General features: G+C 40.4%; 1 protein-coding gene across 3 annotated transcripts; it reads left to right on the top strand.

Annotated features, from left to right (window-relative positions):
• Positions 1-21: 21 nt before the first annotated feature.
• Positions 22-14539, top strand: LOC139941864 (ubiquitin-associated protein 1-like). Of its 3 annotated transcripts, none has more exons than XM_071938498.1 (8): positions 22-116; positions 1522-1725; positions 3275-3393; positions 4304-5203; positions 6541-6594; positions 8797-9003; positions 9471-9572; positions 10202-14539. In XM_071938498.1, exons 2-8 carry the CDS (start codon positions 1683-1685, stop codon positions 10331-10333), a joined length of 1557 nt encoding a protein of 518 aa, XP_071794599.1. In that variant the 5' UTR covers positions 22-116; positions 1522-1682; the 3' UTR covers positions 10334-14539. The 3 variants fall into 3 exon arrangements, with proteins under 3 accessions (XP_071794599.1, XP_071794598.1, XP_071794600.1); XM_071938497.1 differs by having other exon boundaries at positions 1519-1725; XM_071938499.1 differs by lacking the exon at positions 6541-6594 and having other exon boundaries at positions 1519-1725.
• Positions 14540-15466: the final 927 nt, after the last annotated feature.

Genomic DNA, 15466 nt, shown 5'->3' with positions numbered 1-15466 from the left:
AAAATAGATGCAGTTGCTGAACGAAAATGGCTGTCGGTGCAACAGAACTATGATGGAGTGACATGACGTTTCTGTTGTTTCTCAAAAAGTGTTGAAGTGTCATGTGAGGTTATGAGGTAAGCTGAGCAGAGGTTGCACAATTTCATAATGATTTTGTAATTATGACAAATGTATGAACATGATTTCCATGGTTGTTTAAATCAAAATAATACAAATATATTGCCAGTCGTATCGAACTGGTCGTGTGTTTTCTTGTCAACTCCCCGGATCCTCCATCATCAGGAAACTCACTCACTCACGTCACTGACTCTTTGAAATTGCTCTGTAGTGTAAGAATCCCATGATTGTGATGTGAAAAACTGTCTGTATTTTATGTCATTTGTTCTCCCATTGTTGTTACTGAAACAAAAGCAGTGTTTCATTCATGAGTAAATATTATTTCATGTTTCTTTTCATTTCATTTCATTTTTAATTAGCCTAATTAGACAATAGTATTTAATTATTTTTATTAATAAAATTATTGAATTAAAATGTTAATATTATTTTTTGAAGAAGCTGAAATTTCGTTGATACATTCTTCATCATCATCATCATCATCATCATCTTAAACTTTTTTAAAAGGCAATGGATTTTGGTAATTGTTAGCATAAAAATCTTATGGTTAGCGATCAATGACAATGGAGAGATGTTGATTGGAATTTGTAAAAGGATTGATACAGTATAAAACACTGTGAGAATCGGCTCCCTCTGAAGTAACGCCGTTTTTGAGAGAGAAAGTATTTCTCACTAACAAAACTGAATTTGATTTTGAGGTCTCGAATTCAAGCATATCTGAATGAAGTGAAAGCGCACACAACTTCGCGTGACAAAGTGAAAGCTTTTTTTCTTCCATTATTATCTTGCAACTTTGACGACCAATTGAAAAATTTTTTCACAGGTTTGTTATTTTGTGCATGTGTTGAGATATACCAAGTGGAAAGACTGGTCTTTGACATCTACCAAAGGGTGTCCAGTGACTCCACTGTCTATAATTCAAAGATAATAATAATTCAATAATTTTGGTTTGAATTGGATGCCTTTAATAAACATTTAGCCACTGCACTGCTAATCACCCATGATAAATCTTAGTTAATTGCAATGTTTGTTTTGGGGGGAATTCAGCAGATTCATTGTTTGTTGTATGTTGCTTTACTAACAATGCAATGCCACGTCGGGACACAGATAGACAGACAGGCAAAAGGGTGTTAACATCAGCACACTGGACCATGGATGTCCCTGTCCTGACACACACCAAGGGTTACGCCTGCAATTTTTTACGCTTGTGCAATCAGTTTGGGCATATTTTAGTTGAAAAAATGTAGGCCTAAAGCTTTTACAAAGGTTTTTACATTTAACAGAAGGGCTTCAAAGGGCTAGTTACGTAGCTTTCTGGTCAATATACTATGCTTAAAGTGTCAGATTAAAGTGCAGTGTTTGGTTACTTTTCTTTACTTTGTCTATTTTAAAATTATTTTTCAGCAGAACATAGATTACTTCAGCTGGTGGAATGCATTTTCTCAAAGTACAATTAGCTGAAGGGTTTCATTAGCAATTGAATGAATTCAGCCAGAGTAGTGCATCTATATTGGCCACGAGGGGTTGCTTGCTAGACTGTTTGAAAGGAGCAGCTGCTGGAGGTAGCCATGGCATATCACTACCAGACCTCCCTGGGAAGGTCACTCTCAGGTAGGTTACCAGCTTACGTTTGACACATACCGTCTGTATAGACCCATTGCATATGGTGTCACACTATCAAAAAGGAGGCAGATCATTAGCTGTTCTCTGTGCCTAAAACCTGCGCGTGACCTCAGGATACCTGTAGCGTTTCGCGTTATGCAAGGGGGAGCTATTGATTTCTTACACAATACTGAACGCGCCTCCGAACAACACACATAATTTTGGGTGTCAACTCTCTTTTGTGCATGTAAACGATTTTGACACCCAAAATGACACACAAGATAGGCACATGTGAGTACTTTCAAGGGGTCTATTGCTGTGCATAAAGATTGAAACAGAAGCCCAATTTCATAATGCTGAAACACTTCATGTTGGATGCAGCTTTATCTGCAAATTATTTTGGGACAGATTTACGGCCAATGTTTTTAAACGCCTGGAACAAGTTATCTTAAAAGATTTTCCTCAATTTGTTTACAGTCACAAGACCACCAACCACAGTGGGGCAAGTACACAAAGCAAAATGTATAACAATGTGGAGGGTTTGCAGTAGTTGATTCCCCTTGTAGCACAGCAAAATGCTATCATTAGGTACTCAAAAGACCATCATTTGCTAACTCAATAATTAGCATCCAGTGTGCACAAGACTTTTTCAGTCAAAATATTTCGTGACGCAAAATTGCCAGACAAAATCGTTCCTTGAATTGAAATCAATGTATTACAATTGTAGAGGAGATTAAGATAACAAAATCCAACGTCAACAAAAGGGATGTCAAAACCTTCTCCCTGGATAGTGTCTAGAGCTAAAAAAAATTATAATAAAAAGGAATGTCTTTTTCGACTGTCAGCTTTGTTTTAAAACTGGAAGATTCGGATTTTGCCATTTGTGTACGGTTAAATTGTTAAATGTTATTCTTACCTGCTTAGTTGGTTTTTATAACCTTGGCAGCCTGTAAGACACCTGGGGGTGATCAAACACAAGAACATCTCAGTCCTTGCAGGTCACCTTTTATACTCCTGGGTGAAGAGGAGCAAATTATGACTTAATTTTCTCGCTGAAGGGCACAAGTGTTTGGCCATTCTGGGATTCTGGGATTCAAACTCGGCGCACAGCAATTCTTCCAGTAAGGGGCAACTCTATGAGGAAAATGTCTGCATGTATTTGTACTGGAACTTTGCACAGGGCACCACAGCTAAAGCATAGGGCACCACAGCAATTGCTGTGCAGGTCTTGGGGCAATTTTAATGGCCTGCTGATGACTGGGCCACCAGAACTTGAGTCATGTCAAACAATGATGTTCTGCAATCAGCTGAGTAAGGGTCTGACAGACCAGGCCTGTATGCTTCATTTTTGCAAGGGCAACAGTACCATGAGGCATTTTCTCCTTTGTAAAGGGCACCCTATGAGGAAATTGTAAATTTCTGCTGGAGCATTTCAAGGGCACCAAGGCATGGGGCCATGAATCACCTTCATTGCCTCCTTGAAGTATCAGGCCTGGTCTGGGCTACATTGTGATTTGTATGCTGATTGTGAAACTAAATTTTTATATTGTGCTTTCAGTGACAAGTCTACAAGGAATTCAAGTCCGTCTCGGTGAGCACTTCAAACCACCAGAGAAAGTTTCATTGCCCCTTGGTTATAAGGAGCCCAATCCAACTGCAGCTCTTAATGCAACACAGGTAAACATATCTAAACACCTCAAGTTTAAAGGGTTACAAGGGTACTTTTTGCTCGAGAGAAAAAAAAACAAAATTCCACAGATTGACATTAAACTTCAATGATTTGAAGAAAATGGTGATTGAAAGCTTTCCTTAAAATATTATTTGCAGATGTGCTGTAGTTTTTGAGACGGAAATTATTTAAGCACGTCCAACGGATTCTCCTGAAAACATAGCTCTGTAATTTTCACTTTTTTTTCTAAAAAACTTGACGACTGAAGAAGCTGAAACCTCTACAGGTAAATTAAATTACATACATCTTCATTCACAGTGAGTAGTAATTCATGTCATGGCTAAAATCTTGATCTACAAAAGGTTTCAAAACCCTTTCATATCCAAATTATTATTATTATTTATTTATGCTGGGCATACCAAAGGCAGTTTTGGGGCAGTGTGTATGGGAGCAAGTTTGTTGATTTGCTCTTCTTGTTGAGCGTTTTATAGGTGCATGTTTTGCGGCAACAAACATTGCAGAAAGTCTTGTGCGCCCAGCAGGCATGGTGGGCATACCAAAGACAGTTTTGCGGCAGTGTATATAGAAGCCAATTTGTTGATAGACATTTCTTGTTGGGAACTTTATGGTAGCAAGTTTGCCGGCAACAGACATTGCAGAAAGACTAGTGCGGCCCAGCCGGGAACCCCACTGTTTGCATACCCTTTGCATATTCATGTTGTCAAAATCTCAAACAATGTCCTCACTGAGGCAAAAGGAGGCAGCTCGTTGGACGATAGCTGTTCTTGGTGCATAAAAACTTGTGTGTGACCTCAGCGTACCAGCAGTGTTGAGCGTTATGCAAATTGTCTTTAGTAGCTCAACAATCTCAAGAGTTTAAAAATGATCTCCTCTGTTGTTTTAATTTTGAATTATCAGTACTCGCTTGAGACAGAGAGCACCTTCCTCCAATGGTTAAATGCAAAGAAAGTCTCCGATGCAGCCAAGGAGGCCAGCCGAAGACAGGCCCTTGAAGAGCAGAAGGCAGCGGCAACGAGTCCAGCGCAGCTCCCGAATGGCATCCTGCAACCGACTGATGCCAAAGGGTCTTCGTCTGAACCTCCAACCAACTCCATCCCACCGATACCCAGCCTCGGGAGCGGTGGTATACTAACACCCGAGACCTTGGCAACTAGCAGCAGTCGGCTCCCTGTGGCACCGGTGAACCGCAAGCGTATGTACGACCTGGCAGATTTTGAAAACAATGCGTCCGACCCGTTTGAGTCAACAGAACTTGAAACGCTGAACGATATGGAGGAATTGAAAAGCGTGCTAGCCAATACCAACGTCCCGGTTCGAACTGGGGGAGTAAGGACAGAACAGCCACTTCATTCGCCTGATCTGTCAGAGGAAACCGAGCCTGCGTCATCAGAAGTGACAGAACTTGCATCGGTTATTGTTCAAACGTCAAATAAACAAGTTTCATACAAACCAGATAGGCCAAAGCCAGTCTCAAAACCTACAGGCCTTTCAACAGGACCCAATACTCAAGTGCCTAATGGGCAACACATACTCCCTAGCACCTCAAGTACACCAAATATAAACCCAGATCCCTTTGGACGGAGTCCCTTACCCCCGATCCACTCATCTCGGAGTGACAGCCAGGTGTCACCTCTGGAGAGCAATGACAGGTTGATATCAAGAGGTCTGGCTGCAACTAACTCTTCCCAGCCTCAACGAGGGAGATCGCCGCCGCCCAATTATTATGCTCCGGATTTTACTCCTAGCAGAACGTCACCAGTAGTTAGTCCTGTTGAGCCTCCACCTGGCTATCCACAGGTAAGAGAGAGTCATGCACTGTAACACGTATGCTCTGACGATTCAACACAAACTTCACAGCAAAGAGAGTGAACTTACACATGTACACAGGCCTGGAATTTCATCTTTGAGAGGGGAAGGCCATTTTCGTTGCGGAAAGGGCACATCCATTCGAAAATCTTAAAGTCCATAGACCTTTTCAAAAATACCATTGCGCAAGCGCAAACTGTTGAATGAGGTGCATGCTGGTCTAGCTAGTGATCAAATTTGACAGCTAGCTAGACCAGCATGCACCTCATTCCACGTCTATTGTGCGCGTACCGAGTATTTGCGATAAGGTCTATGGGAAACTTTTGAAGTTGCACCAAGGCCAAGACAAAGGAGGCCTCCATGGCGTGAAATTCCATGCTTGAACTTAATCCCCCCAAACTGTTTTGACTAAAACCTTTCCTCCTCATCGTTCAGAATCCTCTGGCATAATAGTCATGTCCAAGCCTTCAAACTTTTGAGCAAACATTTTCACTGGCACTGTTAATGTTAAAGGAACACGTTGCCTTGGATCGATCGAATTGGTCTTTGAAAAGCGTTTTGTAACCGTTTGTTATAAAATCGATATGGTTAGAAATATGCCTCGAAATTGCGTGGTTTTCGTTTTACCTCGTCGACAAACACGGTCGGCCATTTATGGGAGTCAAAAATTTGACTCCCATAAATGGCCGGCCGTGTTTGTTTGCGACGTAAAATGAAAACCGTGCAATTTTGAGAAATACTTGTGTGAATCATTATGTTCTACTTTTAAAACATCTTTCTAACCATATGCATTTCATAACAAACGCTTTTCATAGACCAACTCGTCCGATCCAAGGCAACGTGTTCCTTTAAAAGTACACATCTTTAAACAAAATGCGCCAGATACCCTCTCCTCTCATAAAATGCCAGCTTTCAATTTAAATGCGCACCTGTGTGTAAGGCCAAATCCGAACTGGCGGCTACAGCTACGACTACCACTGTTGCTAAAGGTACTGCGAAGGCAGCCTATAGACCAATCCAACGAAACAAAATTGGTAGCACCCTCTATTAAAAAATTACCAACTGCGGTGTCTTTTTGTGCACAATCTAGGCATTGAAGACACCACAGCAGTGGCGCATGGTGCTCAATACCTGTGCGCTCGGTGCGCGCCTGGATTTGTCTTTCAACGCATGATGACACAGAAGTCTAGCCGTAGCTGTAACCATTAATTTGGACACGGCCTAATTTATATTATTGATGTACTTTTTTGTTGTTATTTGCAGTGCTGTCATACACGTTGTTGCAGTGTTGTCACTTTTAATGCTTTGAACTTGCTTTCCCTTCTTAGTGTGTGTCTTTAGAGGAAGTCAGCTGTTCACCTTACCCAGATCTTGACTTGGAGGTTAGCTGCGTTACATAATATCACCCTCACCTCCACCCCAATCTCCTTCTTGCATGGCATCAAGGCAAATATTAACTTGCATGCTACTGCTACATATTGTTCTGTTGTATTTGTTGTTAGTCTCTTAGAATAATCATGAAAGCTCCCACTTCTTTGTAATATCTGTGTCACCTGTAGTGTGCACACAAACATGTTTTTATGTTCCTTGTAATACATTACACATGTTAATGAATCTCATTTGTTTTGGTCTTAATTTGCACTCACCATAAGTACCAACTCTAACACATTTATATTTTGAATGTTGTATCATTGTTTGTGGCTTGGACACTATGGAATACTAGTGCCTAGGGCCCTATGTATCACTGGCGCCTTTGGCCATACATGGAGCACTGGCGCCTTTGGCCATATATGGAGCACTGGCGCCTTTGGCCATATATGGAGCACTGGCGCCTTTGGCCATATATGGAGCACTGGCGCCTTTGGCCATATATGGAGCACTGGCGCCTTTGGCCATATATGGAGCACTGGCGCCTTTGGCCATATATGGAGCACTGGCACCTCTGGCCATATATGGAGCACTGGCGCCTTTGGCCATATATGAAGCACTGGCACCTATGGCCATATATGGAGCACTGGCGCCTTTGGCCATATATGGAGCACTGGCGCCTAGGGCCCTGTGGATCACTGGTGCCTAGGGCCCTATGGAGCACTGGTGCCTAGGGCCCTATCAAACTCTGGCGCCTATGGCTATATGGAACACTGGTGCTTTGGGCCCTATGGAGCCCTGGTGCTTTGGGCCCCATGGAGCACTGGTGCTTTGGGCCCTACGATTACTGGTGCCTAGGGCCCTGTGCAGCACTGGTGCCTAGGGCCCTATCAAACTCTGGCGCCTATGGCTATATGGAACACTGGTGCTTCTGGCCCTTTGGAGCAAGGGTGCTTTGTGCCCCATGGAGCACTGGTGCTTTGGGCCCTACGATTACTGGTGCCTAGGGCCCTGTGCAGCACTGGTGCCTAGGGCCCTATGCAGCACTGGTGCCTAGGGCCCTATGCAGCACTGGTGCCTAGGGCCCTATCAAACTCTGGCGCCTATGGCTATATGGAACACTGGTGCTTTGGGCCCTTTGGAGCACTGGTGCTTCAGGCCCAATGGAGCACTGGTGCCTAGGGCCCAGTGGAGCATTGTTGCTTTTGGCCCTGTGGAACACTGGTGCTTTGGGCCGTAGGGAATACTGGTGCCTAGAGCCCTATGGAGCACTGGTGCTTTGGGCCTAATGGAAAAGTGGTGGCTAGGGCATTATCTGGAATACTACTAGGATGCTATGTGGCACTAGTGCCTTAGGCCCTATGGAACACTTGTGTTTATGGCCTGTGGAACAGAATATCAGGAGTAAGACATGTTCTGATTGAATACTTTAGAGATACCGATGACATTTCCTTGTACATGCTTCCTCCTTTCACTTCTAGCATGTACTGTAGCTGTTTTCCCAATCAGTGTACAAATGTATAAACGCAACAATCAGCTCAAAACACATTAAAGGGATTCACTTTGCATTAGTCACGTTAGCAGTTCATTGTTTTAATATGTTTAGCCGTGTACACAACTGGTAATGCTTGGATAAAATTTCATGTCTTCAAGTAAAAGGGCTTATAAGTGTTTTATTTAAACTCGCTGAGGCCTGGGTTTTGATAAATTGACCGAGACAAAGTCATCTCGGTAAACTTATAAAGAATCAGGCCTCAACATGTTTAAACAGCTAGTTTAAAACCGAGTCAACACACTTTGATTTCCATTCATAAACACCTCTCCATTTAGAAGCATCAAAAATCTCTTTTAATGTTGAGAACAAATTCGACCGTTTAGCCTCACCTGGACTCTGCGTTGAAATCTGTGCATGTTTGTTCGCTTAGTACCTAGTTTCAACTTTGCACGCTTTAATCGTTTCAAGCTATCATACGCAAGATTACCAAATATGCAACCTATTGGGTAATGAAACTTGCGTGCACTTTGCAATTGTCTGATAGCGTCCTCTTTGACCTAAGAAGGTCAGGTCATTTTTAATCACTGCTAACTGTCAGAATGGATAAACCAATCAGAATGGATAAACTGTCTGAGGTATAATGAATGAATTTTTGATTAGACAACACTCACCTCAAAGGGTAAATTTGGCTTTGTCATTTTTTTGTCCTTCTCCTTTACAGAATCTTAACAGGTACACACCACTCCCACCGCCCCCGCATCAGTCGCATGTTACCGCTTTGGACTTTGGCCAATCACCTGTACCAGATCCTATCTTCGACAACCTCAGTGCAGAGGATCGGTCGTTCGTAGCCAATATTGCAGCGATGGGATTCCCACGGTCTCGGACAGCGAGGGCGGTTCAGCAGCTTGGACACGACGACAGAATTGTAAGTGGAGGGGAACTTTTTGATAAACCTCTAGCCATCGCCAAATGTTTTGTTTGACTCTGTTGGATTGACTCTTTCTCACTCTTGATATCCAATGTTCCTGTGGAAAATGCACATTCAGTATGCTAAGCCCGGGAATATCTCGCTAAAAATGTTTGGATAATTTTGTACGCACAAAACACAAACTTCCACAGATTTACATTAAACTTACACGGTTAAAAGATATTGATGGTGAAAGCTTAACTAAACAAATTCACAAAATAATTATCGCCTCAGTTAGCCACTCTCCTGACAACATTTTCTGTGATTTTCACTTTTTTTTTCTTTCTCAAACGACTTATGAAACTTGTACTTTCGATATGGGACTTAAAACAGGCGAACAGTCCCTAAGCCAGAAGTAAAAGCCTAAGGCAGGGTTTCGAAAAGGGCTTTAATCTTAGAAATGTGTGTAATTGTTTTTGTTTCAGGTTGTAGAATGGCTGTGTTCAGTGGATCATCTATGCAGTCAAAGATTCCCTGAAGACAAAGTGGAAATTGCTCTCAGCTTACAAAACAACAACCGAGACAAGGTACAGTGTAGCTGCTGTGTAGTCATTTCTGTTAGAGTGTCTTTCTGCATTGGCAAACATAAGTTGTCCAAATCGTCAGTCATCCTTGATTTCAACTTCTTTTTAACTAATTTTGTTTAATGTCAAATGCATCCACAGTTTGACTATGTCAACTGCATGGACAGTTTGGTAAACTTAACCAAGAAAATTATCTTTGTTGTGGGTGTGGTGTATTCTTTTGAGTTATCTGTGTAGTCAGTAATGATGCTGTTTATTCCAAACATTCATTGTTCATGAAGTCTCAATTATCTGGTTAACCCCTTTGCATGGTATTGAAAAATGTTTTCAATGCCTCTGTGTGGTGTTTTTTTCCCGGAACATTCTGGAGCTTCCAAAGTATTTTTTGTTTAGAGTATCTTTGACTTGACAACAAAGGTTCTCATAATAAGTTAAAATTTTGTCTCATCCCAGAAACAGACCCTTATTTCCAAGACACCACAGTTATGTTTATACAAAACTAGTGTTAGTGCTGCACGTAAAATCTTAATACAATGTTAGAAATGTATGCTCTTCCCATCCCCTCCCCCTCCTCCTTCAGTCTGCCACTGGTCTTTATCTTTAAGAAAACTCTTCTTGTCTTTTCTACACAGGCGCTAGAATTCCTTCACCTTTGGCAACGGTTTGAGGAGCTTGGTTTCAAGTCGGAGGACATCAAACGAGAGCTCATTGTGCATGGCAACAACGAAAATGAGGTTCTCAATGTATTGATGGCAAAGAGCTGAGGCCACACTCAAGCCCTTTTCACACTACTCCATTCCTTGGGGGCAGCCTTTGGGAATAATGGCTTAAAACTACGTTACGCATGTTTTATCAAAAATACAGGTTTTTGATGCAAAATACAGGTTTTTGGGTTTCAGAATACAGTTTTGTGATCCCAGAGGTTGGCATGTCTGGTGCAACCAAAACCCGGTGCAATAAGGGCCTGGGGGGGGGGGGCAGTGGAGAAGTGAGCGGGGTTATTGCAGGGTGAAAGAAACTCCTGGGGCGTCCCAAGGGCTGTATTCCACAGGGATAAGAGATACAGTGTGAAAATGGCTTCAGTTTTTGTTTTAAAAAAAGGTTATAGGGCCATTTTTTATCTGGTAACAATACTGCTCTAATTATTATGAATATTTGTATTGGACGCATACTGTGTATGTATGTATACAATCATGCACTTGGCGTTCTGTTTTTTACTCTGATCATGTTAGAAGAAACACATGACTCTTTTAGTATTGAGGATCTCTTTCAAGAAAGGAAGATGTGTGCAAAGTCAAGTGATTAACTGTTATTCAGTTCATTTTGGAGCACTCTCTTAATCAGTCCATGTAAGAAGATGTGTCCAAACGTGCACAACTTTTGTTTAACTTGCAAACAGAAGTCTTGCAAACATGCTTTCATACACACCTGGTATGAGATGAAGGCTTTTTAGAGACCACAGCGGCAGCAAACAGCTTGTACTGAAATGCCCATAGCGGCCTCAAGATTTGACCTACTTCCACTGAAGCAATAGTGTCAAAGCAAAGGTAAAGGACAAAATTGATCTTTTCAAATGTTTCCCATTATAACACAGAATGTACACACACACAAAAAACACCTTGTATTTCTGTTTCTAAACAATTTTCTGGTATTTTCTTGAAATAACCAAGCCTAAAAATTAACCAGATTAGCAGTGTCTGGGTGTTTGTGATGATTATACAGAAATGATTAGTCTGTAAAGGGTTGAAATGCCTGGACAGTCTGTTGTGTAGCATGCACAGGCATGCACTAGCTGTGCTGTGCGCTTGTTTCCTCATATAAAGAGAGGCAAAGGGAACTGGAATTCATGCACGAAATCTTTCTTTTCCCAGTGGTCATGGTGTAATCTCATATCCTAGACCTTTCAAGGTACAAAAAAAGATTATGAGAGATCTGTAGGCTGCCACCAATGGTTAACGGTGACAACATGGAAGGATATTAGAAAAAACTGCCATCAATTCCCAAGACAGTGTTGCCTTCAAAATATTTTGTACTAATCTTTTTTTCTTCTCACAATTTTGAATTACGATTTCTTACCAAATCCTTGAGTTGTTATTTCTGTCATTTGTCCTGTCTCCTACAGATGTGTTCCTTTCTCAAAGGGTTTTAGCCATATTTTCAACTGATTGATTTTTTCACAAATAAAATTAGGTTTGAGCTTTACACAAATATAGTTACTCACATTTGAAGTTGGTTTTAAACCCTACACAGTATCATATATTTTGATAACACAACACTGTTATAGTCGATGCTTTGCAAGGCTTGTTGGAACCGATCATTTTGGGTGGAAACGGAACCCTGGACCTTCTGCGTTGCCTTGACCACTAGACCAAGGAGGGAGACCACCCTAAGTGGTCGATTACTGGAATCCTTTTCTACATTGGTCAAGAGTAACGTCTTATGTTTTCTCTCAGTGAAGGAACAACAGCAAACTTTAACCCATAAACGCCTGACTGGTCACTCTATGGTAAAACAGCCCAACTCAAAAATGTTGGTTTCTTATATAAGATAATATCCGGGCGTTATTTTCCTTTTAAAATTTCAAAGGCATAGCCCCTACTATAAAAAATGTCCTGTCTCTCCCTCTTTTTACACTTTTATCTTGTTTAGTAACAAGAAAGCTTAATCTCTGTACTTGGTTTCTCAAAGGGTAACTCTTTGAGTTAGGGAGTTTGACTTGAGGCCGGTTTATAGTGGGTCGCGCGATGGTCGTGCGATGGTTGCACGATGGCGATGGAAATCTTGACGCACGATCAAAAAAAGATACAGTTTTTAGGCCTCAGCAATGACTGTACATGTAAATTGTGTCGCGCGTCAAAATTTCCATCGCGCGACCATTTCGCGACCGACTATAAGCCGGCCTTTAGGCTGTTTTTGCCACATTAGGCAGATATGGGTTAGGTCAAAAAGTTTTAATATAGAGGTCACTGTATGATTTTTATCAACTGTATGATAGCTTTTGTATATTAATTTCTGTGTATCACGACACATTGCATAATAATTGTATTTATATTCAAGTTAAAAAATATTGTCATTTATGGTAATCCTCTTTTCGAAAGTTTTACGGTGGGGCGGGGGGGGGGCAGTCATTCATGATTGGCGATTATTCGAGATAACCAATAATTGGGATTTTCAACGTTTTTGCAACAGAATTTAAATCCGCCACATATACAACTATTTAGCCTTCAAGAAAGACTCTGCTAGGGTCGAAATGCAGGCCATTAACTATTTTCTGAACATATACAACTAGTTAAGTTTGAACTTTAAGCTGTATGGCTGGGTCTCCCAGCTCAATTAAAAACAAACAAACAAACAAACACACCTGAAAGTTTGCAGTGATGTGGTCATGGGTGAAGGCTACAACATGTATTACACACCCTCGGGAGGGAAAAAACAACGCCTTAGCTGTTTAATGTTTGTGGCGTGGTTGTTTGTGTTCACAAGTTGGAAAGTTTTCTCATGTTCCTGATTTTGCTGATTTTGGTCCCTAATTGATGCTTATTTTTATCAAGAGTATCATCAAAAGTAGTCCATTTAACTTCATAAACAATATGTTCTTAGAGACCTTTTCTATTACAATGTCACAGCCCAAGTTTTTGCCAAACAAGGTTTGGGGAACTGTGGAAAGCCATAAATGCAAAACAACAACCGCTAGCTACAGTTTGTAACAATGCTACACCAAATATACAAAAAAAACAGTTATGGATTTGTTGGAAACAAATTTAATTTATTTTTATTTAATTGACCTACACCAAATATATAAAAAAAAAACAGTTATGGATTTGTTGGAAACAAATTTAATTTATTTTTATTTAATTGACAGTTGGCAGAAAATGTTTCATTTGTTCAGTTGTGTTAATACAACTGAATGTTTTTTGACATTCGGCTGTTCATGCCAACCTGTGCGGAAAATTATAAAACCTGGCATACTACAATGTAAATTACTGCATGTTGTCAATCGTTGCAGCTTGATTTTGTTTATCTACACTTAGTTTCCAAAGTTGCACTGCGACATACTTTTAAAAATAGGACTTGTGCATTATTGTCTATGGACCTTTCTTTTGCAACCTCAAACCTGCACATTTTGCCAACCATGGTGGGCAAAAGTATGTGCGTCTTCATAGCAAGGGGAAAGGGGTGAGTGGTTTTTTTTCTTTAAGGAAACCTTTGTGCCAATCCAGTTATCGATTTTGTGTAACTCAAAGCTGCCTATGGAAAATGATGTTCAAGGTTGGTAAACAAAGGAAAGGTCTGTCGAATTTAGTTGTCATAGTTTGAGGGAATTTGGCGTTCAGAATCATCCCTGGTTATTTAAGTGATTTTTGGTGTAACATGTTGGTTTTTGCATGCAAACCAATTAAGTACTTTGAAAAAAAAGTAAACGGTATGAAGTTTCATTTTGGTCTTATGAGCAATATGGATAATGCAAAGAAGTTAATTTGCAGAGACTGTAAACAACTGAAGTGCTGCACATACCAATCATCAAATGTCCCTTTTTTGCATGGAGCATCACATTTCCCCTTTCTATTTACGGTTGCAACTCCTAAATTATAAGGAATAAAGCCTGGTCATTACTTTGCTGCGAATAGAAATGTCATGTGAATTTTTGTCGTCACAAATTTGCAACAAACAATTCGAAACATGTTGAGTTGTTCTTAACTCTTGCGAAACATTTGCTGCGAAAACACAGCTGTGATGTCAAATTCGCTTGACTCAAAGCATTCGCTTGACTCAAAGCATTCGCTTAAGTTGGTTGCACCACCATGATTAACAATTTTGTTCTTGTATTTGCATTGTATAAACATAATATGATTTTAACGGCAACTTTCATTTACTTTGACTTTATGATGTATAAATATGGCTCAGCTGGTTGGAGATATTGATATAATATAATTTATTGTAAATAAAATGTTTAAATTTCAGCTGCTTAGTGCAAAGAAGTATGAAGTGTGTCAGAGCATCATTATTATTAATTTTGTTATTTTGTTGTGACCCCCCAAATAGATACAAAAAGGGCAAAAAATATACACATTTAAAGACATATAAATATGACCTAGCTGGGGTTTTTTAAGGGCCCAACTTCATAAAGGCTGTAAGCACAAAAATTTGCTAAGCACAGAAAAGTATCGCTTATCAGAAACAGCTTTACTAGCCAGAATTACTCAAGTTTTGCTTAGTGAAGAAATTAGTGGTATTTTCTGCTTAAAGGCAGTGTGTACTTTTGGTAATTGTCAAAGACTTGTATCCTCACTTGGTAAATCCCAACATATTTTTATAGGCTATGCATCAAATTAAAAAAACTGAAAAAGTTGGGCTAAAAAAGGCAATAGAAGATCCAAGAAAAAAAGAAAAGAAGAAATCGCCTTGTTGCATAAAATTGTATGCTTTGAGATGCCTATTTAAGGCTTCTTGCCTATGAACTCAAATTTCAAATGTTTGTGTTAGCATAAGCTCCTTCTCTAAAATGTTCTCCAAGCAAGTTTAAAGACACTGGAGTGGATTTCACAAAGGTAGTCCATTTTTCTTTACCAGAATGCCTTGTGCGGTCATAACCCAAGCGGTGCGTTTTGGCGGTTGTAACCAATAACTTTTTGGTTGATTCAGCCAATGGTTAACCACAGGCCAATAATCAAAACTTATATTGGTCACTGTCGCCAAAACGCACCCCTTGAAGTGTAACTTTGAAATATCCTATATTGCATATTTAAGTTAATCCTGTGATTGATCCATCTTATGGTGAGGACTATACAGAGCGTAGTATGAAAAAAGATGCATCAAGATAGAGCTACTGGTCCCCTCTCAATATTTTTCGATCTTGCGGAATGGTAATTGCATACAGTTTTAGGTCATCATATAAA

This window comes from Asterias amurensis, chromosome 9 (assembly GCF_032118995.1).
Source record: "Asterias amurensis chromosome 9, ASM3211899v1".
In the NCBI taxonomy this organism is placed as follows: Eukaryota; Metazoa; Echinodermata; class Asteroidea; order Forcipulatida; family Asteriidae; genus Asterias; species Asterias amurensis.
The sequence above is the reverse complement of the archived record's forward strand: the minus strand, read 5'-3'. Positions and strand labels throughout refer to the sequence as shown.